Source organism: Drosophila rhopaloa, unplaced genomic scaffold (assembly GCF_018152115.1).
Source record: "Drosophila rhopaloa isolate 14029-0021.01 unplaced genomic scaffold, ASM1815211v1 contig_2, whole genome shotgun sequence".
Taxonomy (NCBI): Eukaryota; Metazoa; Arthropoda; class Insecta; order Diptera; family Drosophilidae; genus Drosophila; species Drosophila rhopaloa.
Window position 1 is genome coordinate 874,490 of NW_025335083.1, and position 20,995 is coordinate 895,484.

General features: G+C 37.6%; 1 protein-coding gene across 1 annotated transcript in view; it reads right to left on the reverse strand.

Moving 5' to 3' along the window:
* Positions 1–10,054: 10,054 nt before the first annotated feature.
* LOC108048256 (trissin receptor) overlaps positions 10,055–20,995 on the reverse strand; it is a 39,158-nt gene continuing 28,217 nt past the window's right edge. Inside the window, 7 exon segments of the mRNA XM_044459744.1 lie at positions 10,055–10,437; positions 10,534–10,753; positions 16,397–16,568; positions 16,571–16,667; positions 16,763–16,777; positions 18,320–18,664; positions 20,424–20,624. Coding sequence (XP_044315679.1) covers positions 10,387–10,437; positions 10,534–10,753; positions 16,397–16,568; positions 16,571–16,667; positions 16,763–16,777; positions 18,320–18,664; positions 20,424–20,624 — 1,101 coding nt within the window. The 3' untranslated portion in view covers positions 10,055–10,386.

The following is a 20,995-nucleotide window of genomic DNA, read 5'->3' on the forward strand; positions in this document are numbered from 1 at the left end:
CCCCGACTTTTTGAATTCAATGGAAACTCTTTAAGGATGCGAATTGACACTTACCTGGATTATGTCGTATGTGGCTGCGTTCTGCCGTGCATTTTAATTGTATTAATACCAAGTTAATCACGTGAGCGCGACGCCAAACGGCCATATAAATAGGCCGCAATTAATGCGGCCAGCCACGCAATTTGTATTTCGGCGAACGGCCAGGTCCGGATTTTCGTCCTCTGCCATCGTTCCGGGTTCCGCTCCGCCGGCTTACGGCGAATGATTTATGCGGCGTATGCGTAATTTTCAGAGCCATAAGCTTTTCTCTTTTAAATGAGCTTACTTTACATAATGATCGAAGGATTTTAACAGGGAGAGGGTTTCGCGAAGTGAACTCCCACTTGGCGTTGGGCAGAAGTGGGTGGAAGTCCAGGTCGGCTGTGGGTCCTTTTAACTAATTTATTAAGAAAAGGTCGCTTGGGGGTCAAATTAAAAATCAACAAATTTCCCAATCAAATCCAGTTTGCTGCATCCTAAAATAATAGCTGTGCCCCGGGACAAGAACATCCGTTTAGAGCCCCGAAAAGGGTTTCCCTGCCCAGATTGGAGGACCGAGAGTTTGTTTTGTTTTCGTCTGCTCATTTAGCAGCACATTAAGCCCGAGACTCGTATCTAAATTGAATTGCACAACTCATGAAAAATGCAAACTGAGCCAAGTCGGAATGCCCAGTGCCACAGCTGTGCACACGGAAGCGGAAATGCTAAACAAGCTGCTCTGCTCTACTGGCCAGCGTAATAACTTAAGCACTTTATAAGTAGAATTTAAAATTTTCAGAGTGAAATTTGTTTTTGCCTCGGCCTTCTCTCTGCCAGGATGCAGTGCCTGGACTTAAATTTAAGCAAAACTTCGGTGGCTGTTGCATTCGAGATAACTGTCTGTCATTCGGGGGCTTGGGTATTTAGATATTTGGATAGTTGCAGACTTGGTGCGGGACATTCGGGGGGACATGCATATGCATATGCATATGTTCGAAAAGTGGCCAAGACAACTTCTGATTTCTTGTCGTTTTCCTGAAAGCCTGTTTATTTTTCGGTTCTGCTGGTCCGGAGCCTTGACTTGGAAGCAGGACGATGGAACCCTCCAACCCATCCAAAAAGTAGACTTGCCCCACAAAAAAATAAAAATGGAAATTTAAAAAGAAAAAGAAAAAACCTCTTACCAGGCAAACAGAACTGGGCAGCCGGCAGATCCATCAGGTAAACCGAACTTATTTTGTTTTCGGTCAAGCCTGCAGGCCCAGATGCAATCACTCTTGGCCAAGAGTGAAATGAAAAGTTTACGCAAGTTTTATTTGTCTTTCGCATTACACTCAATATATTTCATTCAAATTAATTTCGAGAGCACACACTAAGAGCCAGGCCGAACTTTAGCTCTGCTGTCGGCAGTTGTCCAATCCCAATCCCAAGTTGTTCTGTCAAATTCAATGCCACTTGTTGGGGAAACTTGGCACTTAACTTTTCGCACAGGCTCTGGTCGTGGCTGAGTGCAAACTTCCCTAAATGGCTGGGATATGCGCAAAGTTTGTGTTTGTGCGGGATTGAAACCCAGGCTAAAAGCGAGCTGAATAAAAATAGCTTAGTTGTGACCATAGCCGCTTGTCTAATCACCCACGCAACAGAAACAGAAACGGAAACTCACACAAAGCCGAATCAAAGTTGCGTCCTGTAACTCGTTCGACTAATTGCCATAAGCCGTTAGGTAAATTTGTACACGCTTTTCACCGTCCCCCGGTCAAAATGTTATTTTTGCACAACTAATCGGATTAGTGGACAAGCCGCCCACAGTCGCGCCCAAGCACATGTTCACCCCAGATCCTCCTCCTTGACGTCCTCGTCGCCCAGGGCTCTGTTGCAATTGACTTCGGTGACTGGCGCAATTTTTCACTTCGACGACTCGTAATCCGTTCTACGCTTCAAGCTTGTGTCAATGGCTCGAACAAAGCAAATTAATTTCCACTTTCCCAGGAAAATTATGAACTAATAGCGCCTCCCTCCACTTCACTATGCTGACATATCCAAATAGCAAGTTTAGTGTCAATAAGTTAAGCTGCCTGGCGTTTTAATTAAAAAGCCATTGCATAAATTACTCGGCATCTGTTTCTGGGGGGCTGGATTCCGATCAATTACACTCCGAGTTCGTTAAAAAGTTCGCTGTGGCTTATGAGCCAGTTAGAAAAGATTTTTTAATCTGTTTAGCTGAACTAATGTACTTTTTATACCCTTTCAGAGGGTATTTTAATTTTGGTCAAAAGTGTGCAACGCAGTGAAGGAGACATCTCCGACCATATAAAGTATATATATTCTTGATCAGGATCGCGTCCTGAGTTGATATAAGCATGTCCGTCTGTCTGTTTCGGCGCAAACTAGTCTCTTAGTTTTAAAAATATCGAATCGAAACTTTTTTATATAGGTCGGAACGGCCGGCTATATCCTATAGCTGTCATATAACTGATTGATCGGAAATACCATAACTTTGGTGTTTCTAAAGTTAGGAAATTAGCATTTCTTATTCCGACCAACCAAATTTCATAATAAGGATCGGCCGAATATATCCTATAGAAGCCATATAACTGAACGATCGGAAATGCCATAACTTTGGTGTTATTAAAGTTAGAAAGTTGGTATTTTTTATGAGTATTACGAATGCATCATATGAATAATTTCGGAGAATATAATTTACAGAATATTCTGCAAGGGTTTATCAGTTTCGGCTCCGCCCGAAGTTAGCATTTCTTTCTTGTTTAAGTCTAAAAAACCTATATTTTTGTAGAGTGATGAAATTGGCACAGACTGGTGTATGTAAAAAAAAATTGTCCTAAATATCTTGCTAAGTAAAGACCCAACTTGTGTTTGAAATGTCAATTTATCTTTCTGATCGGTATTAACATCATTTAAGAAAATACAAAAAAAAAAATCAAATCGTGGAATGCCTTAAATTGTTGTATAATTTTAAAAGTCCGGTCAATGATTTGACATAAAAATCGGATATTAACAACACAAATTTAAAAATAGTTTGAAAGAGCGTACACTAAAACAAGAGACAACGCTATAATCGAGTGCCTCGACTATTAGATACCCGTTACTCAGCTAAACAACTTAAGGGGTTATCCGGGTCTTGGAGCACGAAAAAAAGCCTATTTTCGTGAATTTTTTTTCAAGATCTTATGACAATTTCACAAATTTCATTTATTGTACATTAATGTTTATGGTTTGACCAACATTGTGTAAAAATTTGAATCAAATATTTTTAAAATTGAGCCGTTGAGGCAGGCTTGAACTTGACCTCATAAAAAATTGTGTCCTTGCGGTAGGCAAAATATCTCCTCCAATTTTTGTCTGAAATCAAAAAACCAAAATTATTTTGATAGTGTATGTGTCTCGCTTGTCCTCTACGAGCCATTTTTTTTAAAAATTAAAAATTGAATTTTTTGTAGCGCTTTTCATAAAAAGTGTCATTTTTTACGTAAATTTTGGCCATATTTTGGCTTATAAAATGAGTTGTAATTAAAAATTCAAAAAATCCCTCCGTTAAGGACAAGAGAATTATGTCTAAAAGAAGTGTGCAAAAGCAGAAGTTGATCGGTGCAATAGTTTTTGAGAAATCGTGACTACCGACTTCAAAAAGTGGTTTTGAGAAAAACGCGTTTAAAGTGCCGCATCTGGCCCGTTGTGACGTCCGACGCGCTGGGCTTTAAATTTCTCCCGTTCCTACAGTTTTGCTTCGATCGACTTGAAATTTTCAGACAACATTCCTGAAACTTTGTACTATTATATAAAAAAGTTTGAAAAAAATGAATTTTTTGAAGTGTCAAGACCCGGATAACCCCTTAATATAAATATGCTTTCTTGTTCCAAAGTCATCCGTTAGATGGCGCTATTGTATTGCGCCATCTACCCCAAGACATTGGTACCACGGGCCATGAAAGGCGGAAATGTAGGCGCTAGCTAGGCTTAAGCGTTTAATGGGTTTTTGGGCGTTAGAGTGGGCAAACTTTTATTAGGCCAATTGATAGGTATTGACGAAACAAATACATATCAATTAAAATTTTCATAATAGCATCAAAACTGTGGCCACAGCTTGTGGGCCTCAGGAGGGGTGTGGCACCATTTTGAAACAAACTTGCGCTGCGTAGGAACTCCTAATCTACATGCAAAATGCCAATCTTCTAGCTTTTATAGTTTCCGAGATCTCAGCGTTCATACGGACAGACAGACAGATGGTCAGACAGACGGACTGACGGACATGGCTAGATCGACTCGGCTAGTGATCCTGAACAAGAATATATATACTTTATAGGGTCGGAAACGCTTTCTTCTACCTGTTACATACTTTTGCACAAATACAATATACCCTTTTACTCTACGAGTAACGGTTATAATAAAATGTTCAGGTCTGACACAGAAATCCATTCAACGGAATAATTTCCTATGTGCCACAAAATACCGAGTGATTTTGTTTGGCTGTTTATGGCTGATACCTTTCCATACTAAAAGTTAGTTAATCTTTCTTCAGCATTTTTTTAATGGAAAAATACTTTTTTGAAATTATTCCTAATGCAATTAAAATAGATTGAGAGGTCACAACTTAAGCTTAATAGCTAAAATTGGTGTCGTTCTAGAACCGTCTTCTTTGGCTTGCTGTTGTCCTTTCTTATAGTGTTCTCGTCTTCATCTTAAAATCGTAATCTCATTTAAATTGGCATCTCCCTTCTAACTTACATTCCCTTCTTCTTCTGTTTCTCTACTCGTTGCAAAGAGAATGTGGTGCCACACAAATTTCTTGATTCGGCCATATTGCGAATTCGTCTCGAATGCGTTGTTTTCAAATTATATGCAGTAGATATATTGTTGCTGGTTGGCTAAGCCTTCATAAACTCAACCAATCTTGAAGATTTATTAGGACTGTCGAGAAAATCAATATGTAACGTTTGTTCAGCGGGCATAAAAATCCTTTTTGTCTTTCACGTTTTCTATTATTCCGAATACTAGGAATGCAACAGCTTTTGAGATTCTTAGAGACTGCTTCTACAATGACAAGGACTTCTAGATCATAGCTTTGGAATTCTCTTGTCTTTGTGACCATATAGAAATCAGGGTGCATATTACCATCTTTAGGAAACTTCTGCATCAGGGCTGCTCAAAAACCCTCTTAAAAGCCATCCGTGTGAACTTCTGTTTCGTTTTCTTGTTTCTTAAAACTGTATCTTTGATATCATTTTTTTTAGGTATCGATATACGCTTGCTCGTTTATTTCTATAACAATTTAAAATTTCTTCTTGGTCAAATCTATAAGAGGTTTGGTTTTCCTAGCATAATTAGAAATGAACTTCCAAAAATATCCAGAGAGTAGCTTTGTAGTTGCTTCAAAAAAAGATAATTCTTCAGAATCTTCGGGGTTCGATTTGTGATGAACAGCGTTAAAAATCATGGTAGCTGGGCATACAACAATTTTTTCGATTTCTTGGCGCGGTGCTATCGCTCTTACCACGGAATCTTTGTTTCCTGCCACTCAAATAATTAAAGCTCCATCTCATATTCCATACCAGTTCTTCATAAGCCCGACTGCTATTTAAAAATCTTATTGGCAGATATATATTTGGTGTGGAGTGTTGTGCAGGTTGTGACATAACAGACACTAGCTCTTTAACTGAGGTGTCAATATCTTCTTGATATGTTTGAAATGCCATCACTATGGGTACTTACAAACTTTCTGTATTTAAGCCAATCTGTTTTACTGAAAGTAAGAAAGTGTTGCTATTCCTATTGCTGCACTTTTCCTTCAGTGGTTTGTTTAACTGTCGGCTTAGTCACTAAGACATAAGACCCGATGTTGAAGCTTCAAGCCTGGACGATTGTATATTCGGAAAGTTTTGTCGGGTGATTGGTTATTTCAACGTCGGACTTAGTTATTTGTTGGCCCAGACGACTTTTTGACTCCTTATATAGTTAAAAGTGTGGTTCCCCTACAATTACTATATTTTTTGAGTGCAGGGCCGACTTTAGTTAAATGTGCAATAGATAAGAGATGTAAGATTGGGTAAAATTAATTTCTATTTACAGGCATACTTTTAGGCATCAATTCTATCTTCAACATTGGCCGAGAAATTGTATTTTAAGTTATTATGTTCCTAGCCATTTTGGCATCAAATCTATACAAATCTAGAATCTCGTTGATAGGGACTGCTGCTTCGATTCTTTCGATAAAGACTTGTAATCCTTTCCTACTTTTATCTTGGTAGGTGTGGTAAATTATTTCTCCGATGTCGGATGTTGGGCCCTGGCGAATAAACAGGCTTAACTCATAAAAGATAAAAAAAAAAATGAATTTTCCGTTATTATGGGACAGAAAATTAGGTTCGACTTCGATATGGTATAAGAATAAGTGGTTTGACAAATTGGGTAAAATAAATCGGCTACTGCCATATCAGTGGTTGCCATCATGTTTTCAATCGACAGCGAGGATGTGAATTAAACTTTCGCTTGGTGTAAACAAAGTTATAAAACTGTTTTGGGTACCGCGAGATCTGGACCATTCAACGTCTTAGGTAATTATTATAACACTGAGCTTTAAGCACAGTGAATCTTGACCAAACACTTATAAGTCTAACAAAATCAAATTGAGTACTGGTATTTTTACATTTCTGATAATGCCTGGGTAAAGTTTTTTAAGTGTTAGGCCATTGGCTCTGGACATTGATGGATTATTGATTATTGTAAGGTGAAAAATATAAAGGGCATCAGCCATATTAATGCATGAGAAAAGAACACATCAATTAAGCCCAAAAATAATTTATATAGCCTCAGAAGGTCAGCCTTTCAAAAACAAAATATTCGTTCGGTTGACTTTTCAGATTTTTCTTTTATACCCGTGTCGATTGAAACTTCGATAGTAGGATAAAATGGATCTTCAGATTGGTTATGTGATGCTTTTCTGGACAAAAGCACACTTTCAGGATTTGATTTAAAACACAAGTCACCTATCATTATTTATATCACTATCATTATTTTATCAATAAAATCGTTGTGCTATATTTATCCTCAGTGGAACATGTAACTCCTAGAACTACACGCTATTCCCTATCGGAATCATTTTTTGAAACAGACTTGATGATGGAAAGATGATTTAAATAATTTAGAATTTCAAACATCAAGCCATGTATATGGACGCTCAAGCATATATGTTGTGTACCAGAGGTCTGCATGAATGCATTCGTTTTTAACTTGACAATAGTCTACTGTACTCTTTTCTAGTTATCATTGTCTAATAAAGTCCGCAAATATAAATCTATTCTGAGTCCAATTTCGAAATATGCGCTACAAATTTACGGCATAACGGCCAAATCTAACCTTAATAAAATTACTTTTCTAGCTGTACAGAATATTCTATAACCCTTAAAATAGTCTATAAAATTGTTGCGTTTTACTGAGCGTGAGTAAGGTTGTATAATAATATAATATAATAAAATATTGTACACCAACACAATATTCTAGATGCGTTCTGACAAACAACTGTGTAAATGAGTTTCTTGAGAGTTTAGTAGTTTGCAAAACTTTGACATGGTAATATTGCCCGTTAATGTTGATATATTGTTGAATATATTATATAACTAAACTGTGTTTGGTGATAGGACAACCCCAATGTACTTTTTTCGTATGCTTGCATGAAGAGACGCAAAAACTGTGTTTGGAAGTATGTACATATATGCAAAAGTATGGTACTAAAATACAATTACGTTAAATCTGAATGCATTGCTGGAGAGTGATAAAACATCAACATACGGCCAATTTATGAAAAATGTATACATATTTGAAAAATGAACCTCAAATTTAGTAAAGCACAGATGGTAAATCATGGCATCATGACGTTGATATAGAAACGAAAAAGAAGTGCATCAAGCTAGTAACTAGTATAAGAGCGGATATATGACCATAGTATTATATGTTTTATAGCAGTTCATTGGAGATTTTCACAAGCCCTAGTTGTAAGTTAAGAGGATAATAAGAATAAATAATTAAAATAAACTGTCGAAAAGGTCTTCACCAATATTTTTACGACAAAGAAGAATTCTAAATACTTGTATTGAATTACATGTACTGGACTATTTTGGAAGTTGGAAGTCCTGGTTCATATACACTACGAACACCTAAATGGGGGCTCGTACACCTCGATGAGGGGCTCCATAACTAAAAATGCTTAAATGTATGCCATTCGCAAAACCAAAATCTAATCTTGCATGTGCGGAGGGTTACACACATAAGTGCCAGAAAAGGGATAGAGATCTGAAGTTTCATTACCTGACAACCATTATCTAATCATAATATCGAAACTGGAGTGACTCTAAAACTACGTCTCGTATTCGCACGTCAATCGGCCCCAAACCAACGTCACGTGTTTGCCTGGCAGTGGCTCCCTAACTGCGACTTGTGTTCTCCAACCAGTCGCTCTGGAACTGAGGCCGCCACAAGAAGTCGAAAACATACCTGTTTAATCTATTTCGCTAGAATACCATTTAAATATGAGTATTGCAATCTGTTGGGAACAGTGAAGTATAAAAACCAAAACATCATAAATCATGAAATATACAACCCAATAATCCCTGTAGAAAAGTGAAAGCCCATTTTCGAGAAGCCCATTCTTGTTTGGTATAAATTGTCTTAATTATTCTTTGTTCAATTTTTATACCCTTGCAAAGGATACTATAATTTCAGTCAAAAGTGTACTACGTTTCGATCTAGCCATGTCCGTCTGTCCGTTCGGACAATCTAGACATATTGACTCTCCTGTTGATGCTGATCAAGAATCTATATACTTTATAGAGTCGGAAATGTCTCCTTCACTGCGTTGCAATTTTTTGACTAAAATTATAATACCCTCTCATTTTTAAAATCAGGGAATCAAACTTACCGGAACACCAAACTTGGCAAATTTGAGGAAATGATAAATTTAAGGCCCACTACATTACGAATTGTACGAAAAATTACAGTACCGGCTTTTAAATTGAGTGTCAATGTTCAAGTGTCCGCCGCTTCGCATTTATTTATTTATTGACTAAGAAAGTAAAAATACACCATTTATATCTATAAAATCCAGCAAAGCGGAGATAAATGTGTCGTAAGCACTTTATTCGTAAAATGTGTATTTTGAATGAGATTATATTAAATAGTAATATTATAGACTTATAGTTAGTTGATTTAGTTTAAAATAGTTAATTATTTGACAAACACATTGGATATGGAAATATTCCCCTTTGCACCGGTTGTCGATAGCATACGTTTTCAATTGTTTGTCGGGGAGAACTGGCAAAATCCCTTAATTAAGAAAAATTAAACTGGAATTGGGAACCTGCAGTCCTCTACTCAAAAGTCCCACTCGACACGGAGACTCGTCCCGTTTGAGGTCCTTTTCCAGATGTTTTTTAACACAGTTTATGGAACACTCTTTGCATTACAAAGGCATGTAAAAATAGGGTCACAGGATAAAAAGAAGCGCAAGGAAGAACAAACGGCGAAAACAAATAACGAGCTTCAAGAGATTTTGAGGAGATTTTTGGTTTTTAATTTGCGCCAACGTCAGACCGTCCTGGTAATTGAGTTTTCTCTTGTGAATTTACTGCAGCGTTTCCTCTGTTGACTTACGAGTCTGACAGCCCAAGTGGGGTACAAAATGCTGCGCTTAGCACAAAATTCGACCAGTTTAAATGCAGTCTTCCTCTCTGTGTGTCATATTTCTTGTTTTTGGCAGCCACAACGAACAGCGTTCTCCGGCTGACCATAGAGACCTTGTCATCAGATATGGCAAGTCAGGTCTATAAAGAGATAGTATATACATAAATTGCGAACCCACTCGGTGGCAGCCAAATTGCAATTTGAGCCCCGCGAAACTGCATGGCGGTATTTTTGGAACTCGATTGATTTTTGCTGACCATTTTCAGCACCGAGCTGTGAAGCTAAAAAACTGTACTGTAAACCAGAGCAAGAAAACTGCAATAGTAAGTGCAAATGCAAGCAATAATAATGTTTCATTTTTTGTTTATTTGTTCAAAGTGGTTCACTCTTAAATCATATATATACACTAAGAAGTTGTCATCCATGCTCCCGAGGATGCCAGCAAGTTGATTTTATTTTGTTTCGCTTAAAAATTGGCTTACTCTATCAATAAAACTTGACACCGGCTAGGAGACAGTTCGATCCGAGCAAAAGGCTTTCCGACATCGCAATAAAACAATAGCTAGCTGACGACTAGCGGACCAGAAGTGTCTGCATCCTTCGATGGGCTGGTGATGGGGCTGGGTCCTAGGAGCGTCGCCCGAAGAACTTGAGGGGCCTCCTCCAGCCGCTGGGCCATCATAGCTGCTCGTTGCCGATGTGCGTGGTGTCCGTGGGCAGGGAGTGCGTCTGCGGGGAGGGAGGAAGTGAGGAAGGGGGAAGCAGCGGGCTGTTTATAGGACTTTGCCAGATGACGGCTTTTGGGGCCGTGCGAGCGATACTCACCTGCAGCGCCTTGCGCTTGTGATGCATCGAGGAGTTGGAGGACGACTTGCCCTTGCCCTTCTTCCAGGAGCAGAGCAGCAGCTCCTTCATGCCCTTGCGAAAATTGCGACTGAGGAAGGCGTAGAGCAGGGGGTTTACGCCCGAATTGAAGTACGTGACCAGAAAGGTGAGCGGCGTTAGTAGCGCATTAAAATTGGAATCACCGCGATACGAACGTGACCTGCAAATGCATATACATGGGAATAACTATCTGCCTTTATATGTATATATTATGTTCAGCACAATGTGTATTCTGCGTGTATGCAAATGAGCATCTGTTGGACAAACATTAAACGGAGTTCTGTGGCAAGTTCCGTCCCAAAGTAGATTCGAATTCTCGGAAGTAAAACTTGGCTGGTCGAAAGTGTTCCGCAATTCTAATTCAATTCTCCCACGCAAAACTTTATTCATGTAAAAAAACTTTTGCACACTTCAAGTCTGTGTCAGCACTAAAAAAATTAAAGAGCGAAACTACGCCTGCAACTATTTAAGAAATAAAGTGTGATTCATTTAATTAGAAATTCACTTAGATTCTATTCCTTCCAAGAGCAGCAACACTTTTAGTCTAGAAACTGGCACACTGAATGAAAAAATGGTTTTAAATAAAATCGCATCTTTCCTAATTAACGACATAAACGGTTTTATTTCATCGTATAGCTTCATTGTTTATAAAGAAGAATAAGAAACGCTATAGTCGACTGTCTCGACTATAAGATACCCGTTACTTATCTAACCAATTCCAAATGCGTTAATCACAAATCTCTAGCACTTGTAGTTTCCGCGATCTCGACGTTTATACGGATGGACCTGATCAAAAATACATATATATACCTTATAGAATCAAGGAACACTACAAAGAGAAACGGGTATCTTTATACCTGATATCCCTGATATGGAACGACCGTTTATTGTTTTGTATAAAATTTCCTATTTCTATTTATTGTCAGTATCTTTCTTTATCTTTTTTCAAATGTTTTTTTTTTTTAACTCAAGAGTAATATTTTGTTATTTTCTCCAATCAAATACTATTAATTTAATTTTGCTAACAGCTGCAAGGGTATATAATCTACGACTTGCCAAAGTTTGCTTCTTTTCTTGGTTTTTGTTAAAGTTTTCCTCGCGCAAACTATTTTGTTATCGGTCATTTTCTTTTCCATGAATTTTGTGTTCCTTTATTTCTGGTTTTCCTCATTTTTTCAAACTTCTCTACTTGGAAATACGCAAATGATTTCTTGAAAATTAAAAAAAAAAATACATTATTTGTTGCAAAGTAATTTTTTTCTACGAAAATAAAGTTGTCTTAAAAAAAAAATATTTTTCTTGTGAAATACATTTTATAATATAAATATTATTTTATTACAAAAACTCAGAAATAAGTCTTTTTTCTCTTTTTTTATGTGGTATAATAAAAGAAATTAACATAGATTTCATTTTTTTTTTTGTATTAATATTATTTATTTGTAAACATAGAACCTGTACAATCTTTAAGTACCTTAACAATGTAGTTTTGTATATGGATTTGAGATTTCATTTATTAAATTTTTTTCTTAATTAAAAAAATATTCATGCAGTAAAGGGTTATTAATCGCCTTTGGATCTTTTTTTGGGTCGAGTGTACCGAAGCAGGTGATGACTTTTGTCCACTTCAATGTACCCAGGTGATTAAGTTGCTGTTGGCAGTATTGTTTTCTGGCCGTCTGGGAGCAAAAGGCTCTCGAAAACTTGCTTAATGGAGCAGGGAATTTGGCCAAGAGCAAAGTTTTTCGCCGCCTGCAAGTATGCAACATAAACTTTGACCGAAACTTTCCTTGCAGAACAATATTTAAAGCAGAAAGAGAGGTGTTCTTCGTGTTTCCTCCTTTTTTTAACTCGGACAAGGCGAACTTTGCACCAACTGTCAAATTGTCCAGCAGTTGTTGCTTGCTGAAAATTCGTTTGCCCTTGCAATTGGCCCAATTCACCAGAAGAGTTGGCTAACTGTTTGGTCCACTCGAACGGCCTTCGCTTTGTTTTCGCTGCTGCTTGAGTCCTGAAGTGGCCTTTTGCCAACGGTTTGTCCCAGCTCCGGGAAAACCGTAAATGCCAATCCGAATCGAGGACAAAAAATTAAGAGCCAAACTCTGGGTGGCCGATTGTCAGCACTGGGTCATCTAATGAGCCGCATTTGCCAACTGCTGGCAGTTGAGAGCTAATAATGAAAACGTGGCACACCATGACATCAAACCTTGTTGAATTTACGCATTACATTTGGAATAAAATGCAAACGCGTTGGCAATTACTTGAACGTATTCTGTTTCAGTAGCTATAAACGCTATATATAGCTTTTAGAAACGATGTGTACATACATATTTACATAGCTATGAAATGAGAGTAATATAAATAAATAAGAATATTATACTAAAACAAGAAAGGAAAGCTAACTTCGGGCGGAGCCCTTGCAGAATATTCTGCAAATTATATTCTCCAAAATTATTCATATGATATGATTATGATTATAAACACTCATAAAAAATCCCAACTTCCTATCTTTAAAAACGCTAAAGTTATGGCATTTCCGATCAATCAGTTATATGGCAGCTATAGGATATAGTCGGCCGATCCCGGCCGTTTCGACTTATATACTGCCTGCAAAGGAAAAAAGGATGTGTGCAAAGTTTCAATTCGATAGCTTTAAAACTAAGAGACTAGTTTGCGTAGAAACAGACAGACGGACAGACGGACATGGCTATATCAACTCAGGAGGTGATCCTGATCAAGAATATATATACTTTATAGGGTCGGAGATGTCTCCTTCACTGCGTTGCACACTTTTGACCAAAATTATAATACCCTCTGCAAGGGTATAACAAGAAAGGAAGCAAACTTCGGAAAGCCGAAGTTTATAAACCCTTGCAGTTATTACTATGTCTCAGTTATTATCTATGTCTACATACATATATTACTAAAAACAATGAATTTTGTGCTTCATTTTCGTAGCTATGGCAGCCATATGATATTGTTGTCCGATTATGACAAAACTAAAAGCGTAATTCTAATATAGTAAATAATTACTATATCTCAAAGGAATATTTTGATAAATAGAAAAACAGCAAAATTGAATTTTTTTTTTTTTTTTTTAAGATTTATAGATGTCCGATTTTAATTTTATTAAAACCTCAATTTTATAGTATTTAAATATAACCAAATCCCAAAGAACCAAAAAACAAATAAGTTATACTTTTAAAAAAAAATTTTTCCGACTCTTCCCATAGGAGCTATATGATATAGTCGCCGGACCCGGCTGAGGCCTGCAAGGGTATAAAAGGAAATATCTTGCTAAAAATAAATGGCTTTAAATATTTAAACATTTGAAGTGAAATTATGGCATTTCTGAAAGTGCTTTGTAATGTGTTGTGTTGGCCAGCTTTGAATAATAATAATAATAAAATGCATAATATATAATAGAATAACAATAGAATAAAGTCAGTATTACCGGAGATTAAGAATTTTACTGAGAGAGAGTTTAAGTCGTTTTTTTTTCTTTTACAAAATAATAATTAAACAAGAAATATTTTTCAACGAATTCCCATTGCATTTGCTCACTTTGAGGCAAATAAAAATGCATACCTAATAAAAAAGTATTTGGGAAATGATTAATATGATTATAGGGGTCTTCCTGAAAATTTAATGTTGTCAGAGCAGAGTGTTTCTTCTTTTTTCGTATTTTTTTGGGTGGCGAGTTTTCTGTCATATAATTTGTTTGTGCTCGTTACAACAATGTTTTTAAAATAGGTTTATCAAATTAATTTTAACGTGTTATGTGTATATACTATAGGCTTATCCAACTGATTGTCTTATATAGATTAAATCTGAAGGTAAACTCTCAGGTGTTTGTGAGTGCTTATTTCCGAAGGTTAAGTCGTTAAGCTAAGTGTATTTAATACTTGGCTGCTGATTTGCTACATTGCACTTTTGGCAGCCTCCACCGAAATTTATTCGAATTCTGTTCCCAGTCTGCGGGAAAAATAGCTGAAACGCATGTCTCTTTGCAACTGCAGTTGGAACACTCAATTTGCGCAAATGTAAAATGTATTGCGGGAAAGTATATGTGATTTCTGGCCAGATACAAAGAGAATGCATTTCAGCCCGCAGTCCCACTTCCCCCACGGTGCCATAATTTAAATTTATGTCTAGCTTGACTGGGCAACGAGAGTTGTTTACTTGTCTGGAATTTCAGTTTTCATTTGTTTGAAGAATTGGCTGCCCTGGGATGTGATACTGTTTTATACACTCAAAAAATTGAATTTTTCAATTTTAGATACATGGACTTTGATTTACACTAGCTTTCGTATAAGGAACGAAAAAGTTATTACAAATCGATTAATTTTCAATTTCTATGCCTATATAACTAAAAACAATAAAGCTATGACGATTTTGCTCTGCATTTTGCCATCCCTTCTATGGCACCTATATGATATTGTTGTTCGATTTTAATTTAATTAAAACCGTAATTCCATAATATTTAAATATTACCATAATAATATATATAATATTATTATTATTAATTTTTTTGAGTTTCCGTCTGTCTGTCCGTCCGTCCGTTTCTACTCAAACTTGTCCCTCAGTTTAAAAGCTATCTGCTTGAAACTTTCCCAAAAGTTGTCTTTCTATTGCAGATAGTATATACGGAACGAGCCAGATCGTGTGACTATGATATGATAGGCTCTCAAAGGAACAATCGAAAACAAAATGTGGTACTTTTTTTTTTAATTTTTTGTTTCTTTTGGATTTGGTAATTTATAAATACTATGGAATTACGGTTTTAATTAAATTAAAATAGAACACCTAATCGAAATAGCTTCTTTGTTTTTAGTAATATAGGCATAGAAATCGAAGTGTAGTCGTTTTGATATAACTACAAGGGTATATAAACTTTGGCTTGTCGAAGTTTGCTTCCTTTCTAGTTCTTGTTAAGAATAAGCCACTATGTCCAACAATATTAAAACAAGACAACGATTATTATTGACCTGAGAATATTTCATGTTTGGTTGGGGAGTATAAATCACAACTAGTTTACGAAATAAATCAGATATTCATTTGGAAAAGAGAGCCCCAAAATGTAGTTTTTGTATAACGTTAGAACAAAGCTTCGGATTCATAGGATGTAAGTTGCTGTTTCATAAGTGCGCAAGCAGGCTAAAAACATTCTGAGACACCGGGGACTTCGTGAAGGAGTAAAAGCTATGCTTAAGTGTACGTTTTTATCTTTACCCATGGACCAATTAACTCCTCACCGATTTAGCTCTGTGCTCGACTGCAAACAACACTCCCACCGCCACCGCCCACTTAGTTTTCATGAACCGCCCACGAGTTTCCTCAAGCAGAAAAACCCAAAGCGCCCCAATTCAGATCTAGTAGGGCGAACCACCCACTTTAAATTGCCACTCCGGAAGCGGAACTGGAAGCCAAAGGCGAGTTAAACCGGACTTTTGTTAGTGTCCGCTTTGAAAGGTCAAAGAAAGCGAGTCTTCCGTCTGTAGAACGAAATTGGATCGGAAAGAGAAAGTGTTTTTAAATCGACTAAGCCCACTGGCCAAACTCGCTCCTCCAATTGATGACTTAATTGTTTACCACCCTCGATTCCAGCAGGAAGCCATCCCGGGGTTATCTGCCCACTCGCAGATGTTAATTTCCTTCCCGTCCATCGGCCGAATATGGAAATGCCCCTCAACTCGCGGTACAATATACCATAAAACATTGTTTACGTCCCGTCCATGGGGAATGATAACAGGGGAGGGGGAGGGGGAGGAGTGCGATTGGTGTATGATGGCGGTTTGCTACTCACCAGTACTGCCACATTTTGCGGGCATGATACGGCAGATTGCAGAGGGCGAATGTCAGCACGAATATTATCAGCATACGGACGACGCCGCGCCGGGCACGAAGGACGTTGCTGGACGAGTGGGACATGTGGGCGGCACCGGCTCCGGCCCCGCCCCCTCCCACACTGCCGCCCCCGAGGCCATGCCCGTCCGCTGGTGGTGGGCGTGGGAGTGGTGGTAGAAGCTCGTCTTGCGGCAGGCGCTGACAATGGGACGATCGGCCTCCAGGGACACCTGTGCAGATTAACAGGTGTAATGGCATTAGTTTGTGGGCTCAGCAGCCGCGCAGAGCGTTATCTTATCGATTTTGATATTCGATTATAGCCTACCTTGCAATTATCAAGCTAATTTGTGGTGTTGTTGTGTGTGGTTGTTAAAATTGGTGGGATTAGAAGAGAGGGGGGACCAAACAGTATTATTGATAAAACGAAATGTAGAGAGAGAAAAGAGTTCAACAGAAAGATAGTTAGATATGTGGGTCAAGGCTGAGAAGGGGACTTAAGTTAAAACATAGCAGAAAATTAAAGTAGTTGCAAATAAAGTATTTTTGAGTTTTTCTCCTATAAAATAGTGGTTACCTAGAATGCTTTATGCTTTATTTAGTTATTTGCCAAGATTTTGCAATATTGCACACTTGGTAGCCTACTTTGTATCGTATTTTTAAAGACAAATTTACCCAAACACTCAGCACTTGTTATTCTTAAAAGTTGGATCAAAATAATAAATCCAAAACTTTGGCTTATGGTTTAAATTTCTTTGTTTTTTAACAGTGGCTCCTTTAAATTTCTTGGCGCTCTACGCGTCATACAATTCAAAACAATCATATACATGTCGACTTTCGATTGTCTGGCGTTTGTTTTTCTAAATCCCCAATTTTTTTATATCAAGAACAATCAAGCTGGCCGATGTGTGACAGTGGCAAGTTAAAGCTGCTGTCAAGCTCGAAAATAAGAAATACGACCAATAACGGAATAACATTTCTGCCATAACTTTGGCGACTCACTTGCAGTTTAGCTGGGTAGTTATTTCTTCACTCCACCAGCAGTCGCACCTGCAGATGAGTTTGTGGCGAGGTCAGCCTTAATGGCAATTGACACCTGCTCCGAGAACAGTGCCACTTGGCAGAGCCAAATTGCGGACAGATATCTCAAGGAAAAGCTTTACGTCTGAGAATGTTGTGAGGCCGGCTACTATGTACATATCTAATAAATTAATGGATGTCGGACAGCAATGTGACAGCGACACCCTCAAAAATCGCGATGGCCCGCGGTAGGCCATGGGTCAAGGACATTTCTTGTTATCTAATCTGAAGTTGAGTATTATGGGAAAATTCTTTAAGAACAAATACGCTGTTAAAAATAATTTCTATTAATTTTTAGTGTGTGTTTGTCTATTTTATTACCTTATTATTTCTTTTGGTGGCTGAAAGGAGCGAAATCTGAAAACCATTAGGCAACACGCAATCGAATTTGTATTATTTTTTTATTTTAACAAATAAATTAAACTCTTTCCGCAAAACCATGGTGTTAAAGTTATGCACACAAAAACAATTCATTCTTCTAATTGATCAATAATATAGTTAGAATTCTTCAGCCCATACATAATGAAAAGCCTACTTGATTTTTACAGAAAAACAAGGAACTTTGAAATTCGATTACAAACGAACCATGGCCGAAGTAAACTTTTTTTCCTAATGTAAATTTGGGGAAATTATGATTTTCGAATTCTGGGGGATTTATCCTGGGCCACAAGCCCTTAAACCTACTTTCTGATTAATTACCGCCATATGTATTACCAAGCTTACGCTTTGAATGCTGGATTTTCCCTTACTTATTACTTCTTATTGCTGCATGTTGTGGGGAAGCCTTGTTTTCGTGGCCACTCACCTGGCTCTCCGTGATGCTGACACCGCGCTTCTCATATTTACTGCTCTGTTTTCGGGACAAGGACGTGGTGCTGCTGCCGCCCGAGGCGAGTGACGACCCAGCTCCGCCCATTCCCACGCCCGCCAGAGCTCCAGATCCTGCCGATGACGCTGCCGGGAGCTGGTGGTGCTGGTGGTGGTGGTGGTGCTGGTGGGGCTGGTGGTGCTGGTGGTGGTACATGCTGTTGTGCATGCCCATGCCCCCGTCCTGGCAAGACGCCTGCTGCGGCTGCTGATGCTGCACCACATGCGGCGAGAGGCCGCGCGAACTGCGCCACAAAGCAATGGCGATTTTGCTGTACAGCACCTGCAATGCAAAGTGTGTTCGTGGTCAATTCCATTATTCACACGATTTCCCCGGATAGGTTGAGCGCTGGCCTCGTTGTCACAAAATATACTTTAAACAAAAACTTAAATACTACTTAGGACAGAGGGAGTAACAAATTGCCTTTATTTTACAAAGCCATGTTTCAAAATTTTCAATTTTACCAAAAGATATCAAAATGGTGCAATTGCTCTTAAGTAGTCCTTTTATTACTTTGACTAGTTGGTTTTATTCTAGTGTAATGCTTATACCACTATATTGGCTCCAATTCTTTATTGGTTTAAATACACTCATAAAAACAACCTTTGTTTTAAGGGGTTATCCGGGTCTTGACACTTCAAAAAATTCATTTTTTTCAAACTTTTTTATATAATAGTACAAAGTTTCAGGAATGTTGTCTGAAAATTTCAAGTCGATCGAAGCAAAACTGTAGGAATGGGAGAAATTTAAAGCCCAGCGCGTCGAACGTCACAACGGGCCATTCGGGCTCTGGCGTCGGGCAGATGCGGCACTTTAAACGCGTTTTTCTCAAAACCACTTTTTTGAAGTCGGTAGTCACGATTTCTCAAAAACTATTGCACCGATCAACTTCTGCTTTTGCACACTTCTTTTAGACATAATTCTCTTGTCCTTAACGGAGGGATTTTTTAAATTTTTAATTACAACTCATTTATATTAATATGGCCAAAATTTACGTAAAAAATGACACTTTTTATGAAAAAGGCTACAAAAAATTCAATTTTTAATTTTTAAAAAAAATGGCTCGTAGAGGACAAGCGAGACACATACACTATCAGAATAATTTTAGTTTTTTAATTTCAGACAAAAATTGGCGGAGATATTTTGCCTACCGCAAGGACACAATTTTTTATGAGGTCAAGTTCAAGCCTGCCTCAACGGCTCAATTTTAAAAATATTTGGTTCAAATTTTTACACAATGTTGGTCAAGCCATAAACATTAATGTACAATAAATGAAATTTGTGAAATTGTCATAAGATCTTTAAAAAAAATTTACGAAAATAGGCTTTTTTTCGTGCTCCAAGACCCGGATAACCCCTTAAAATTAAAAACTTTTAAAATGACTATTATATTTTTGTTTTAAAAAAATTAAATAATTATGGATTTTCTTTATTTCTTCTTCTTATTTCCTTGAGTCTACTAACAAGCCAATAATAAACAAATAAATATATCAATTTGTCACCCAAGTTTTCTGATTAGTTCTTTAACAAAAGCAAAGTGTTTTAATAACAAGTGTTTTAATAACAGCTACGTAGTTAGAAAAATAGTACATTTTAGAAAAAGTAGTATCAGTTTTTTTAGGGCGTATAATATTTTACGTTACGAAATTTAATCTCAGAATATTTAAACGTTCAAGGTGCAATATGATATAGGGCTATATGATATAGCAGCGAAATGTAGTCGTTTTGTATTAGCTGCAAGGGTATATAAACATCGGCTTGCCGAAGTTTGCTTCCTTCCTTGTTTTTAATTATCAAAACAATGCTGCTAAATTGCAACAAAATACACGAAACTAATCAAAAAAGAAAACATTTTCACAAAAATTAACTGTTAATCTTCGAAGAGCAGATCGTTGCACAAATCTTAAGTTGAACGGTATAAACAGAAAATTTTCTTATAGTCATATAGCTATTGTACACACCTTAGCAGACGTTAAATGTTAGATATGGGTATTTTTGTAAATATATTGTGCAAATAATGTTTTTAGTTCAATTTTCTTACCGTCATCACCAATAGCGGCATAACGTATAGGAGCACAAAGTTAATCATGTCCAGCAGTTTCGAGTTAAACATCTCGCGGTCCAGCACACAAATTTCCTCCTCCTGGCCGTCCTGTGTGTGAATGTTTTTAATGGTCTTGCTAAAAACAAACTTGGGAGTTGAGTACACGGCCGATGTAATCCAAACGGTGACAATAACCATCTGCAAGAAACACGCATTGACGGTTTGTTTTGACTGCTCTGCTGCCAAACACGCAAGCAATTTGTTAAATTGCGAACAAACACACAGAATTTGCATGTTAATGGATGTCCCATTTTGTTGTCTTTATGTTCCTTGTAGTTTAATTGGGACAATCGTCATTACTAAAACGTATTTTTTGTCCAACAGTGGGGGGGCACTCTAAATCGGGGTGCCTGGGAATGTGACTAACCCACTTACGATGGGTTAGTTCCCTGAGGGTGAAAAAGTTTTCGAAGCCGCAAAGTTATGCCCACGGCTTATTAGGCTTTTCAAGACTGTTTTGCCGCTTAATTTGCATGCCTTTTTGGGAACGGTCGAATAAGTTTAATTAG